The sequence below is a fragment of the Sinohyriopsis cumingii genome, chromosome 2, assembly GCF_028554795.1.
Source record: "Sinohyriopsis cumingii isolate HCF-2022 chromosome 2, ASM2855479v2, whole genome shotgun sequence".
Classification (NCBI taxonomy): Eukaryota; Metazoa; Mollusca; class Bivalvia; order Unionida; family Unionidae; genus Sinohyriopsis; species Sinohyriopsis cumingii.
Window position 1 is genome coordinate 96,818,590 of NC_142962.1, and position 14,151 is coordinate 96,832,740.

Genomic DNA, 14,151 nt, shown 5'->3' on the forward strand with positions numbered 1-14,151 from the left:
GATAAAGATGGGAATATGGGCTTGTGTCATCAAGAGCTTGAACAGTTTCACAAGCGAGTAATATCCATGCATAGGTTAAACTCGTTGCTGATGTTGAAAACGGTTTTGGATCAGATTTTCATCAAGCTTCAAATGTAGTCTTGTCTGATCATGATTTCACACAAGTTTTAGTCCTGTCTCATGATTTCAAACAAGTTTTAGTCCTGTCTCATCATGATTTCACACAAGCTTTAGTCCTGTCTCATCATGATTTCACACAAGTTTTAGTCCTGTCTCATCATGATTTCACACGAGCTTTAGTCCTGTCTCATCATGATTTCACACAAGTTTTAGTCCTGTCTCATCATGATTTCACACAAGCTTTAGTCCTGTCTCATCATGATTTCACACAAGCTTTAGTCCTGTCTCATCATGATTTCACACAAGTTTTAGTCCTATCTCATGATTTCACATAAGTTTTAGTCCTGTCTCATCATGATTTCAAACAAGTTTTAGTCCTGTCTCATCATGATTTCACACAAGCTTTAGTCCTGTTTCATCATGATTTCACACAAGTTTTAGTCCTGTCTCATCATTTCACACAAGTTTTAGTCCTGTCTCATCATCATTTCACACAAGTTTTAGTCCTGTCTCATCATGATTTCACATAAGCTTTAGTCCTGTCTCATCATGATTTCACACAAGTTTTAGTCCTGTATGATCATGATTTCACACAAGTTTGGTAATGTCGTGCGTATTAATTAGGTGATCATGCATGCTGGGCTTGTTACCACTCTAAAAACTAAGTTTTGATTGGTCTTTCTCCGTAGGTTTTTTTGTATCATCAAGATTTTGGCTGAATACAATTATGGGCAAGAGCCTTGTACATTAGCGACATGAATTTAATTTTATTGCATAATATATATGTGAAATTTGATCAAACATGTACTTGAGAAACATTACATTGGTTGATTCATGTATCTAATTGATCGTAAATCAGTATTTTTTTGTTGTAGCCATTTGAAACACAAACTTCTCATATTGATTTAAATGTAAAATATCAGAAAGTATATGAAAAAAAATTAAAAGGTGAAACATCTGTTTGTATGCTTAATCTAAGTAGAACTTTTTCTTTTCAACATTTAATGGTTTTGGTGAAAAACAGAAATTATTTTGTATGAAAAATATTATGATTTTAATGGTTAGATGGTTTATGAATAATTTGAGGTACAAAAAAAATTAAATTGAATTAAGATATGAGCAAAATGGATGAATAATAACAGGGTAATCTTATACCTGATTAGTCAAGCTTGTCACCAGTCGGAAAACATTATTCCAGTCAGAGTTTGCTCTACCTTGAGCTTGTATTGTCATTGTCATGGAGAAGCTTTGCAGTAAGCAAGATTAGTGCATGTTAACAAGATACATTGCATCTGATTGAGATTAGAGACTATTTTAGTCCTCCTAATTCTATCAAACTTAGTAAATGGCTTATATCAGCGAGATATTTCAGTATGAGCAAGAGACTGTTCACAAGTACTTATCTGTAGAAAGGATTTGTATTGGGGTGATAGAAAGCTCGAGTGATAGTTTACATGGAATTTGTTTTTAAAAGTGCTACATGAGCCTGCTTAGTGTATTAGTCAACTGTTGTATAAAACAGATGAGCAAATTTCAGATATCTCTATTTTTGGCTCTACCAAAATCAACTTTTGTCTTTTAAGCATTCTCTGTCTCTCTCCTCTCTCTCTCTCTCTGAAATTTTGAGAGCCAGTTGTTTTTTTTACAGTCATGAACTCATAGCTATGATTGTTCATTATTGGTGGAACCAAATAATGTTTAAGATTTCCTGTCTCATTCTGAATAATGAGAATCACTTGTAAATTATTTTGTAAGAAACAACAATTTGATTTTTGAGTAAGTGTTTCTCTTTCTAAATATGTGTGACTGTGTGTATATTTGGTTTATGTAAATGACAAAGGATTATTTTATACTTTATTATATTTTCATCTTCCCAGCGGATTCTATTTTTAACTCCCCAAATCATATTAAATGCAAAAATATGCCCAACTAAACTATGAAGATTGTATATTTATCAGACATCGCAGAATTGTCAGTTAATTATTTCCTACAGATTTTACTTTTTACAAACTTGGCAACAACCCTTTCTGCATCAAAGTTTTCTACTGATGTACCTTCTTCACCTATCCTGAAGAGTTTTGCCAACTTAATATTGTCAAGTCTTGACCTTGCCTTTGTCTTCAGACGATTCTGGCTTGAAAGACCACACTTCTAAGAAGGACCATCAGGATATACTTGACCAGTATACAATAATCAGGAAAAATCCCACTGTATTGGTCAACTAGACACATATTTCAATCCCATGTCAAGAATTGGCTTCATGAGAAGCCATATTTTCCTGGTTTGTCTAATTATAATTTAAAGTACAAACAAACAAACACTAATATTTCATTAGATATGAATCCAGTCAAGTCATAAATGATTCTGAATTTTAAAATGTTCTGCCAAATGAAGCAAATAAATAACCAATAAAAACACTTCAAGTTGGTCCACTTACCTTGACAAGCAGCTTTGTGGGTCACCGTATGTGCCAGTTTTGACAATTGGATGCATAATCATATCAATCCCAATATTTGATCAAAAGGCAATCCATTCAACTCATAATTGTCTTCTCTTCCTTTATCATAAATTTCAAACAGAATCTCAAAACAATCCAAGCTAATTCAGTAAGCATGGTATCAGTGACATTATTTCTATCTGGCTTGTATATATCTTCCATTGGTGTGATATTATTGACTGTCAAGATGTATACTGTGTTGAGCAGATATCAATCACTGTCCTTTGCATATTGTTATGGGTAGCACATGTTCGGTAGGAAACTAAGCCAGTTGGAGTTCAAGGGTAGTCAAGATTGATGTCTATTGAGAACCATATATATATATATATATATATATAGAGAGAGAGAGAGAGAGAGAGAGAGAGAAGTAAATCTGATAGGTTTAAATTGCTTGCATTAATTCTGAATGATGGAGAATAAACAGACTCTTTGCCATGTTAACTTGTCATGAAGGATAAAGGGCTGTAACAATAAGACCAGTCATTGCAGCACCTGATTCACAGCACTTAACTGCGCCACCTTTTTTCAGCACAAGGGAGGCTTGGTAAGTTGAGTATGATGAGTTATCATGTCAGTAGGGGGAAAATGAGTTGATGCTGTCTTCTATCTATCAGGTCAAATATTTATGCTCAGAAATTCAGAGCCTTGCATAATATGGCTCTAAACAGTAGCAAAAACGTTAGATGATAGTTGTACAAATGGTGAATCGTTCTTATGAATGTCATACAGATAGCACATTGTTTTTGAATTAGAGTGTTAGTATTCCAAGGGTGATTTCACAAATTATACACAAATTGATTCTATTTTTGATCATCATGATTTCACAAATTGCACACTACTTGAATCTATTTTATCATCATGAGTTTAGAAGATAATGAATGAAACTGTTTATTTGGGGTACTGATCACATTGACAGCCCATATCCACTTGCCACATTGAAAAGCATTTGACAAAACAAAAATGTATCATGATTTATTTTATAAATTCTACAGTAATGACAGTTTATAAAAGATAGAAGTTCAGTAGAAAAAGATTAAATACTTGATGTAAGCTCAGCATGGACAAATTTTTAGAATGAATGTATTCATGTTTCTTTATTTGTCACTCTTGTCTATAACTGAAGATCGAGAACATTATTTATACCTTATTTAATAACTGCATGTATTGCATTACATTTTCATATAAATGCATGAAAAAAGTAGTTTATTAGCTCATATGTACCAGATAACTGAAAATGCAAATCCTGTTTAAGTAGTTACTTCATCCTAGGATATGGCATGAATTTGTCTGTTTTTATCTTCATATTTTTACTTCTCATTATATTTTATGGCTAATATTGTATTTTTTGCTCTACCCATTTGATGTTACTTCATCTAATTATCTTAGTGTTGGACAAAACAAATTCATTCTGTCATCTTCAAGGTTTTTAATAATTTGCAACTTATAATAACAGTTTAGTTCAATTTCATTTACAATATATACTTGCTCATAAGTCCAACTGCAAACAACATAGACCCAGATCTTCTGACACATTTTGCAATATGGGTCTCTGCAGTTTGATCTGATTTATAACCAAATATATATGACAACTGAAATTTCCCCTTACATGTTCCATCAGTTTCATTTGATTTCTTAAACTCAGAGGAGCTTGAAATGTAATTTTTTTGCAAGCTGATTGTCACTTTTATTTGATATTTATTAATGTGTCCCTACTTGATACTTGTGTGTGTGTGTGTGTGTGTGTGTGTGTGTGTGTGTGTATGTGTGTATGATGAATAGACAAAGAGGGGAAGGGAGGGAGAGCAGATATACTTGAAGCTTGTGGGTAAACAAAATTTCAAGCACACCCTTAAAACTAATGAATGATGATTTATAAGGCAGAATTATGGAATTTTGAGATAAAAGATTTGCATCCCCTGTAAAATCAATAAGTTGAATAGACAGATAATATGAAATATTTTGTTTTTAGTTACAGTTATAAAGGACTATTAAATGAGGCAAAGCTTACACTGTTTGCATTAAACGATGTTCATGTAGTTAGCTAAGATTTTTTGTTGTAATCCTCTGGCATGAGGCTATGTACTTAATACAGGTAGAGGAATATTTTTGGTCTCAGGGGAAAACCTGTATCATTCATGGGTATGATGAATTAACTCAAAAAGTCTCTGATGTTTGCTGAAAGTATTTTGCCAGTTTTAGTATCTCTGTGTCTATAACATTTTTTTAAACATTTTGTGAATTGAGCATATTTGTAAGATAAGCCATTTTAGGCCATAAGTACCTTTGCATTAGTACCTTAAAATGATGTTCATCCTATATATCCTTCTCCACAGCTGCCATCTAGTTCTCCAACATCGTGTTTTCACTGGAAGACTTCTTGTGGTGTCTGTTTGGTCTTGAGTAAAATTTGTACCATCTAATATCCAGTATGGCTGCCACAACACCCATCTTGATAATCTTGTTGCTACTCCTCCTAAAAGAAAAGTAATATCAGCATTGGTTTTTCACCAGTAGACTTCTTATGATGCCTAGTTGGTAAAAAATGAAAATGGATGCTGATCTGACATCCAGTATGGCTACCATGGCAGCTATCCTGAAAATCATTTTTTGTTGTTGCTACTCTTAAATGGAAAGTAGATCAATATGGGTTTTCACCAGATGTATGATACCTAATTGGTCTTGAATGAAAATAGTGAACCTGAGCTTAGATATAGCTGCCACAGTGAATATATTGTAAATTGTGTCCCATTCTTTTGAATGAATGGTCACATCAAGATGGAATTTTCACCAGAAGTTTTCTAATGATGTCTACTTTGTCTTAAATGAAAATTGAGCCTATCATTTATCTAATATATCTGTCACAGTGGCTGATTTGAAAATCTAATTGCTCAAGAATATCAGAAATGGGTTAAACACTGCGGTTAAAAAGAAAAAATGACCTTACCTAGAATTCTAGGAAATTCTTTTCTGAAAATATTACAAGGGACTTCTTATGTGAAGTAGTCTTAAATATTAATTTGGGAGTTTGACATATCACTTCTTTCAGTACCAGTGTGTATGATGAAGACAGGTGCTTGCTTTAGTGAAATTTGTTAAAGGCAGGTCACATATTTGCATTGAATTTATCTTTGGTCAGAATGAATATTGATTTAGAATATAGTGTTAAGATCTTGAGATATAACAGTATGAAGCATGCATGGAAGAAAGTGTCACACACAGATCTGAAAACAGTATTTACACAGACCAAATTCCTCCTCATATAAGGTTACTTACTTTTTTGTGGGGTTTTTTTTTCCAGGACATACATGACCAGATTGCAGTGCGACTGTCTCAGGAGTCAAACAATAGTAACTTCAGCAGTGTAAGCAGTTCACCCAGATCTGCAACTCGCAGTTTGTCTGAAGACCCTGAAGCAGGGGGAGAAAACTTGGAGACTGCTGATGAATGGTCACGCCTCTAAATAAATAAAATCTTAGTCATTGAAGTACTAAGTTTTAAAAAAATGCTTTTGTATCTACTGTATTTGATTAATCTGTGATGCAGTCCAACTGGGTCTGGAGTTTATTTTAAAACAAAGCAGATGAAAATTTACTTTGTAAAACACCAACAAAGATTCATTGAAATTCGAGTTCGTGTATTTTTGAACCATCATAAGTTTTAATCAGCCTCTTACAACTGTCAGTTACATTCATTCAGTTCATGATATTTTGTGATCTCAGGTGACAGTAATTTTGTTCCACATTTTTGAAAAATAGCTTATTAATTGATTTAGTATGATAGACCCAAAGGTCTAGGTCAGTTTGTGTCAGTTGCATCAACATGGTCACTACTCTTTATGGACAACAGGAAATGGTTTTACAGCTAGACTAGTAAAATTTTAAGATCTAGTATTTCAAAACACTTCATGTGATGTCACAAATATGCCATATCATGATTTATTTTATGTTCTTATTTTGTTTGTATGGATTGTTTTGCCTGTCAATGTCATCTCAGTAGTACTTTTTTTTTGTTGTCTTTTTCAAACCATTTGGATCTCCACACTTTTTTTATTGCCAAATGCACATGAGAGATATAGTGTGAATTTACTATTATTTGTGGTTGCAACCAGACGCAAATTTTAAGACCAAGTGAACAACAATTGTTCTGTTAACCATATGAACCCATTCCCCAACTCATAATGTGCCATTGAAACACACACACACACTTGTCCATTCATACATACATACACACACACACACACAAACACACACACAGACACACACACATACATACATACATACATACATATGTACATAGGTACCAATGAAAATGTCATTTTTGCAAAACGATGAAAATAGAAGCCCATGAAATTAAATGAATTCACATTATATGACAGATTTTCAGGCTGAGTCCGTATCAATCTTCATAACTGGTTTTCTTCTTTGTTACAGTCAAACATTGACTGACACTCACAACCCTGGAGGCTGCAGCTTGATTGGTGATAGAATGGCCACCAAAATGTTAACCCTGATTGGTGATAGAAATGTTAACCCTGATGGGAGATAGAAATGTTAACCCTTATGGGTGATATAAATGTTAACCCTGATGGGTGATAGAAATATTAACCCTGATGGGTGATATAAATGTTAACCCTGATGGGTGATAAAAATGTTAACCCTGATGGATGATAGAAATGTTAACCCTGATTGGTGCCTCATATCTGGCTGGTCTTTGAATTGGATGATTTCTTCATAAAAGTGTTTTTATCATGCATTCAGGAAGAAGTAGAAGAGTGTATTTATAAGATAGAAAACAATTTCATGCACAGTACTCACACTTACCAGACTCTCCATTTTATCACGTTTTTCATGGGGTAATTATTTTTTTTTTTAATTCATGGTTTTGTACAAATATTTTGTCTTAGAGAATTTGTCACAACCTTTAAAAGACATTTTGGAAAATACTAGACAACTAGAGAAAAATTCTGAGACGGAACAGTTTATTCTTCAGCAAGCGAATCGAAACTTCTTACATCAAAATTAATCAGGAAATGGACATTTTTTCTTGCTACAAGTTTATCATTGATGATGCAATAATTGATTTTTTTTTAAATTAGTGTCATGTACAATAAATATTGTTACAAGTACAAAAATAAATAAAATGGAGAAAAATACATTATTTGAAGTTGTTGATGCAGAAGGCAGAGAAAAGAAGAATATGTTCTCAAAAAATTATCATAGATATGCAAGTTGAGCATATAGAAGTCTATTACTTAATTAACATAGTAAATTACAAGATAGTTCATTAATTTGTTTTTTAATATTGTTTATGAATTGCATGTATGCTTTACAATAAGGCCTTCACCTGGTTATTGACCAAAGGATGTGATATTTAATTGGCAGTTGCTCTGTATAGTACTAAAATTGTAAATCCAGAATCCTGGTTCAGGATTTAAACTGCAGCTTTGACAACTTACTATATATACTCACTTATAAGATGAGTCCAACTGCAAACTGCAAAGACCCAGATCTGCTATTGCATAATGCACTGGCAGATCTATGTCATTGCAGTTTGTTAGGATTAATCAGTGGAACAAACAACAGAGCCAGATCTGCAGGCACATTATGCTATGGTAGATCTGGATTTTTTTGTTTGCAGTTTGACTCAGCTTGTAAGCAGGTGTAATACGGTATAGTTAAGTACTTGAATGATGAACAAATTTTTATGATTGTGACATTATTTGGTGTAAGAGTCTTATTGAGTTTACTGCTGTATGATGCAGGATACTATTCCTAGTGTATTTGTCTTGTGTTCATTTATATGTCCCATAAAAGCTAGTATTATTATGCCATATGGTAGCCTTTTTAATAGGGCCATGGTGTGTTATTATGCCATATGGTAGCCCTATTAATAGGGCCATGGTATGTTATTATGCTGTATGGTAGCCCTATTAATAGGGCCATGGTGTGTTATTATGCCACATGGTAGCCCTATTAATAGGGCCACAGTGAGTTATTATGCCATATGGTAGCCCTATTAATAGGGCCATGGTGTGTTATTATGCCATTTGGTAACCCTCTTGACTGGGTCTTGGTGTGTTATAGACCGATATTCTAGAGTTGATTCACAACCCATATTTATAACCATGCATCACTAGAAATTGTGTTCTAGCTCAAGCTGTGTGATCATGCGCATTTCACTAATTTCTCTCAAGGATATGTCACCAGTCCCTTTTTTTTCTCTGAAAGCACAATCAGAGGGGAATAAGCATAAAGATTTAATAGGAGCTTTGAGCCTAGTTCTGTCAGGTTGATTGCACAAGCCAGAAAAAGGGATGTGGGAATAAAGTGAATTTTCCATACTTGAGGAAAAGGGTAACAAATTCAACACTGGGATATCTGTTTTATGCCCGTTTTGCTTAATGTGATGTTTCATCTGCTGAATTTGGTTGTGTGCATGCTGATCTGTTGGTAACAGGAAGTAAGTAGTGCATTAGGAGATATTTCAGCTTAATCATTCAATCACTTAATGTCTCCAGTTTCAAGACATGTCTCATTTTTAGATTATGATGACTTTACATTGCCAGTGAATAACCAGTTCAATATAATGTGTGTTAGATATAATCTAGAATACCAGTCTGTTTCATTTATTATAGCCTAAAGAAACCGACAGTAGATCAACTGTACACATTTATGGAGATTCTTTGCTAGTGATTGATAATTAATTTGTCATAGTATAGATAAACTTTTATTGAATATCAATTGTAATTTGCTAATCAATAAAGTGCAATTTAATCTTTAAAGCAGGACTAACTTGAAACTGGATATTTGTACAGTATCAAGCTAATAAGAATTTTTATATGTTAAAATTATATAATAAGTGTATATAGCTTGTATATACATATCATTCTACAGAATGTAACAAAAAAAATCTGACTAACCAGCAGTGTGAGAGATATTTACTGCAGACGTTTTAAGGTCCTATGCCTAGTTAGCATTCTTTCCACATGCACTTGTTGACCAGAGAAAGTCCCGATGTTTAGGCCTAACCTCATTTTCTCAACAAACAAAAATAAATGAATTGAACTCAGGGCAAAAAATGATGTTGCTGATATTCAGTACATTTTTTCATACTTAAACTAAAATTGTGAAGCTTTCAGGATTTCTTTCTTTGTTTTCATCAACTTTAATGATTGCCTAACTTGGCAAAATCCCATCTTATTCGTAGTCTAGTGTCCACTGTCCATTCTTTTTTGCCAAATATAGTTTGTATGTTAATAATAGTAACAAACTGATATGGTCTTAGTAATAATGCTGTAGATCCAGTGGCATTTCAGGACAATGTTACCTATTAAGGTAGACTAGTCAAACTTTGGCTAAATGCTTAGACCGTATGGTAATTATCTCCCTTGGAGATTGCTCTGCAGATGGTAATTATTGAAATCATTGTAGAAAATGTTTTTAAATGGAAATCACTACACTATAACTCATCAGATAGTATTTCAAATGCTAATATAAATTCTCAAGTGACATATAAAGAAAAGACAATGTGGAATAATATTATAAAGATAATTTGAAGTATTTTGTTAACGGTAATAAGCAGAACCATGAATATAGCCATCTCTGGAGTTGTATTTTCAAACCATCTTGTGTCGGCCATTCATTACTTTTATTGATATCTGATTTTGTGCAATTGAAATAACTTTTGTGCTCAGAGAACTAAGAGAATACAGAGCTTAAGCTACTTAATGAGGGTATGGACAGGTGAGGTTTGAAACTTCAACAGATACATGTACCAGTTTGCCATAACATAATGTGATGGATGCACACCAGTTAGACCTTAGTAGATTTGAACTAATGTAGTCTCATTATTCAGTCTGTATAACACTGTACCTGTTGTATAATGGATGTAAACCAATGTGGTCCCACATTAAATCCCTCAGTATACCACTGTACCTGTTGTATCATGGAATCATGGACATGATCATGGAACCAGTGAAGAGAGTTGGATTTTGTTTTTCTGATACTGCAATTATATTTTGTCATTGTTTAGTTGGCTAATTAGAACCAATTATGTAATGAGACATGCTTGCTTTATATTTAATTGCATTATTATTATTATTATTACACAAACTAATTGGAATATTAAGACTGCCACTTTTATGCCCCTGTATGAATTTTTAGAGATGGAACACTTTGCAGAATCGTGTACTTTATACACTTGCATACAAATCGAGTCCAGCTGCAAACTTACAAACCCCTCAGCTTTTGCATAATGTGCCTTCAGATACGACTTTCTCCAGTTTGTTAGGAGTAATCAGTTGAACAAACATCATAGTACCTAATCTTCTGGCACATTATGCAACAGCAGATCAGGGTCTTTGTTTGCAGTTGGACTTGTAAGCAAGTATGTACAGCATGATTGTATCCTTACATTTATGTGATTGAATTGAAAGGTCGTGGACATAGTTAAGCATCGGAAAAGTAATGTCACAAAAGTTATGAGGTATCTAAAAGTATTGCTTTCTCTTTTTAAATCCTTTTATTTCAGAAGAAATTGAGGCTTTTTAATTAGTAAGCCATTTGGACTGGTCTTTTCAGCAAGTACATCTGGATTTGTATACATATTGATAGTCATAACTATCTCAAATGGCAGTCTTACCAGATGTTATGTGTTCTTCGGCAGATTTAATCAGGTTTTTAGGCAAACCAATTTAGGCAAACCATATATATATATATATTTCATCTGTTGCAAAAAATGTAGACTTGATCTTTTAGTTCCATATGTGCATACCTGTCTGTGAGGAGTCTGTTTTGTGGACAATTGTGTATTGATATTTACACGTCTAATGTTTTTATATTACATTATTAATGTGTAATAATTTACATGTATAGCCTCTTCATGTGAGAGAATAGACTATATCAAATCATGTATCAGTCTGTGTACCCTAATCTACAAATAAGTCAAATTTCCAAAAACAAATAAACATTCATTTTACTCAATTCATCTACTGATTGCCCTTGTGTCTATTTTCACCAAAAGATTCATTTACGATGTCTACATTACCCTACTCTTCCTGAATGTTTTTGTATTGACATAAGGTTTTCACTAACAGACTTTCAGATGGATGGTTGTATTGACACAAGGTTTTCACTAACAGACTTTAAGATGGATGGTTGTATTGACACAAGGTTTTCACTAACAGACTTGTGATGTCAGATGGATGGTTGTATTGACATTGGGTTTTCACAAAACAACTTGTAATGTCAGATGAATGGTTGTATTGACAAATGGTTTTCACTAAATGACTTGTGATGTCAGATGGATGGTTGAATTAACATAATGTTTTCACTAACAGACTTATGATGTCTGATGGATGGTTGCATTGACATAGGGTTTTCTCTAAATGACTTATGATGTCAGATTTGTGCTAAATGAAAATAATGGTGATCAAAAAGAAATATTTGTAGCCTCACCGCATACTTACAGTAACATACGTAGTGCCAGTAATCATTGGAACCTTAACAACCAAATTTCACTCAGAGGTGGAAATGGAATAATAATTTCTTTATCCTAGTGCCATGCTCAAATTGCGAAAGAGATAAAAGTAATGTAGATATGATGACTCTAGTGAACAAATTAAATAAAGTAAAGTAAGTAAATTCCACAAAAACCGATGCAATACTCGTATAGAAAATAAACTTCCAATGAAGAATTTGATTCCACAAAATTGGGCAAAAAAAAGTACCCAAACATTTTCACATCCCCAAGAAATAGCTTGCGATGAAACTTGACAAAGTTCCCTGCACTGTTATACTAAGATCAGAGGCATTAGAGATGAGAATTTTACAGTTATAATGGCTGTTTGATGTTTTTGTGCATATGCGAAATGGAGTATGTTATTGATATATCATGTTATCATGAGGTTGACCTGTTACGTTCAAACTGTTGGCCCAATTTATCAAGTGAAGGGTGTCAATATGTTGGTCCCCTTCATTGTCATACCTGGCTGAAAAACTATATCCCAGTATGTAGATTTTACAAGAAATACTACATGCAGTATTTTTTTATGAATGAATGAAAATCTTGCAGATCTTATCTCCAACATATCCACACTTTTTTGAAGGTGTTGGGATCATCTCAAAGATCAGTATTGATACTTTGAATTTGTTCATATGCAAGTGAATTGTTTCCAGATTTTGTATTTGAATTTCATTGTACAAGTTGATAGTTATCACTGACATTGATTTTTTAGGTCAAAGGTCATGACAGGTTTTTAACTGCACTGGCTTGTGGGTATGACAACACGAAACGAATATGAGTATGAATTGATTTTTGTCAATCACAGTGTGGGGATATATCAGAAGAATACCATAAATTATGCCATTTCAGTAACTTTTGCATCCCAAGACTAGTCTTGCCTCCCAAAAGAACATTGAATTTTAACCATTTGGCATGTGGGGTATATCTTGACATTGTCCAAGATAATTTCATTGATTTTCTAGTTATATCGAATTCAAAATCAGTGGCCATGACAAAGAATTTTGTACTGCAGTTACAGGTATATTGCAAACATAAAACTGAAACATGAAAGAAAATATTTTTGTTCCGAAATTTGATATTTTGAAGCTTCCCAACAATATTAGAGATCATTTCACTACTGAAATGTTTAAAAGAATAAACATATAGAATAAATGGATATAATGTAGATTCCTAGATATTATTTTTCACCAGTACATCACAAATCACTTTGTTGGCTTGTGTCTTAGAATTGGTACCAATCTTTCGTTTTTCAGAACCGTTTTGAAATCTGGTTTCTGTACATATACCAGAAAATGAATCCATTTAGCCAGATACCAGATAAAACCTTTTAAACTGTTCAAGATATTAAATTTCAAATTTTATGACGATCATTCGTGGATGACCCAATTTTTATATTTTTAGTTCTGCTGGTTAATGAACAGGCCTGCCGTATTCCTCCTAGACGAAGAGTTATATTGACATGGGGTTTTCAAAATAAGACTTTTTATGAAAGTATTCTTGGTTCTGAATGACAATTGTGGCTATCAGATGAGTAGTATGGCCACTACAGCAACCATCTTGAAAACTACAGAAGAGGGTTTGGGTTTTTTTCTTGTCTTCGAGGGATATCTATCGCAATTACATTAGAGACCAACAATTTAATGTTCTGAGACGTGAGCAATAAACTATCTTAAAGAAAAATTCCATATCAATAACTGGAAAAATATCTTGCCCAAGGTTATAGTAAAATAACACCACATCATATCCAGTATATTAATGGGAAATGTATCTTGAGATGAGCGAAAATAAAATATCTCTGCTCAAAAGAAAATCCTACCCCACCCCACCCCAAAAATTAGTATCATACAGTAGAAGAAATTTGCTGGATGTATGTTCATTTTTGTATATAAGCGTACACCATAGCTCACACCTTGTAAAAAGACGGTGTGCTGACACTAGACAGCTTGTTGATAAAAACGGCAGAGCTGTTGACACGGAAGCCTACACTTCACTACTTATAATGTTTATATAAT

At 33.4% G+C, this 14,151-nt stretch overlaps 1 protein-coding gene across 5 annotated transcripts in view; it reads left to right on the plus strand.

The window, feature by feature from the left end:
* Nucleotides 1-11,602, plus strand: part of LOC149805431 (serine/threonine-protein kinase MRCK alpha-like) — a 183,280-nt gene extending 171,678 nt beyond the window's left edge. For 4 of the 5 annotated variants that reach the window (XM_089950010.1, XM_089950011.1, XM_089950013.1 and 1 more), the window contains one exon: nucleotides 5,916-11,602. In XM_089950010.1, coding sequence (XP_089806136.1) covers nucleotides 5,916-6,077 — 162 coding nt within the window. In that variant the 3' untranslated portion in view covers nucleotides 6,078-11,602. The remainder of the gene's footprint in view (nucleotides 1-5,915) is intronic. The other variant, XM_089950012.1, reaches the window with a different exon arrangement.
* The last annotated feature ends 2,549 nt before the right edge of the window (nucleotides 11,603-14,151 follow it).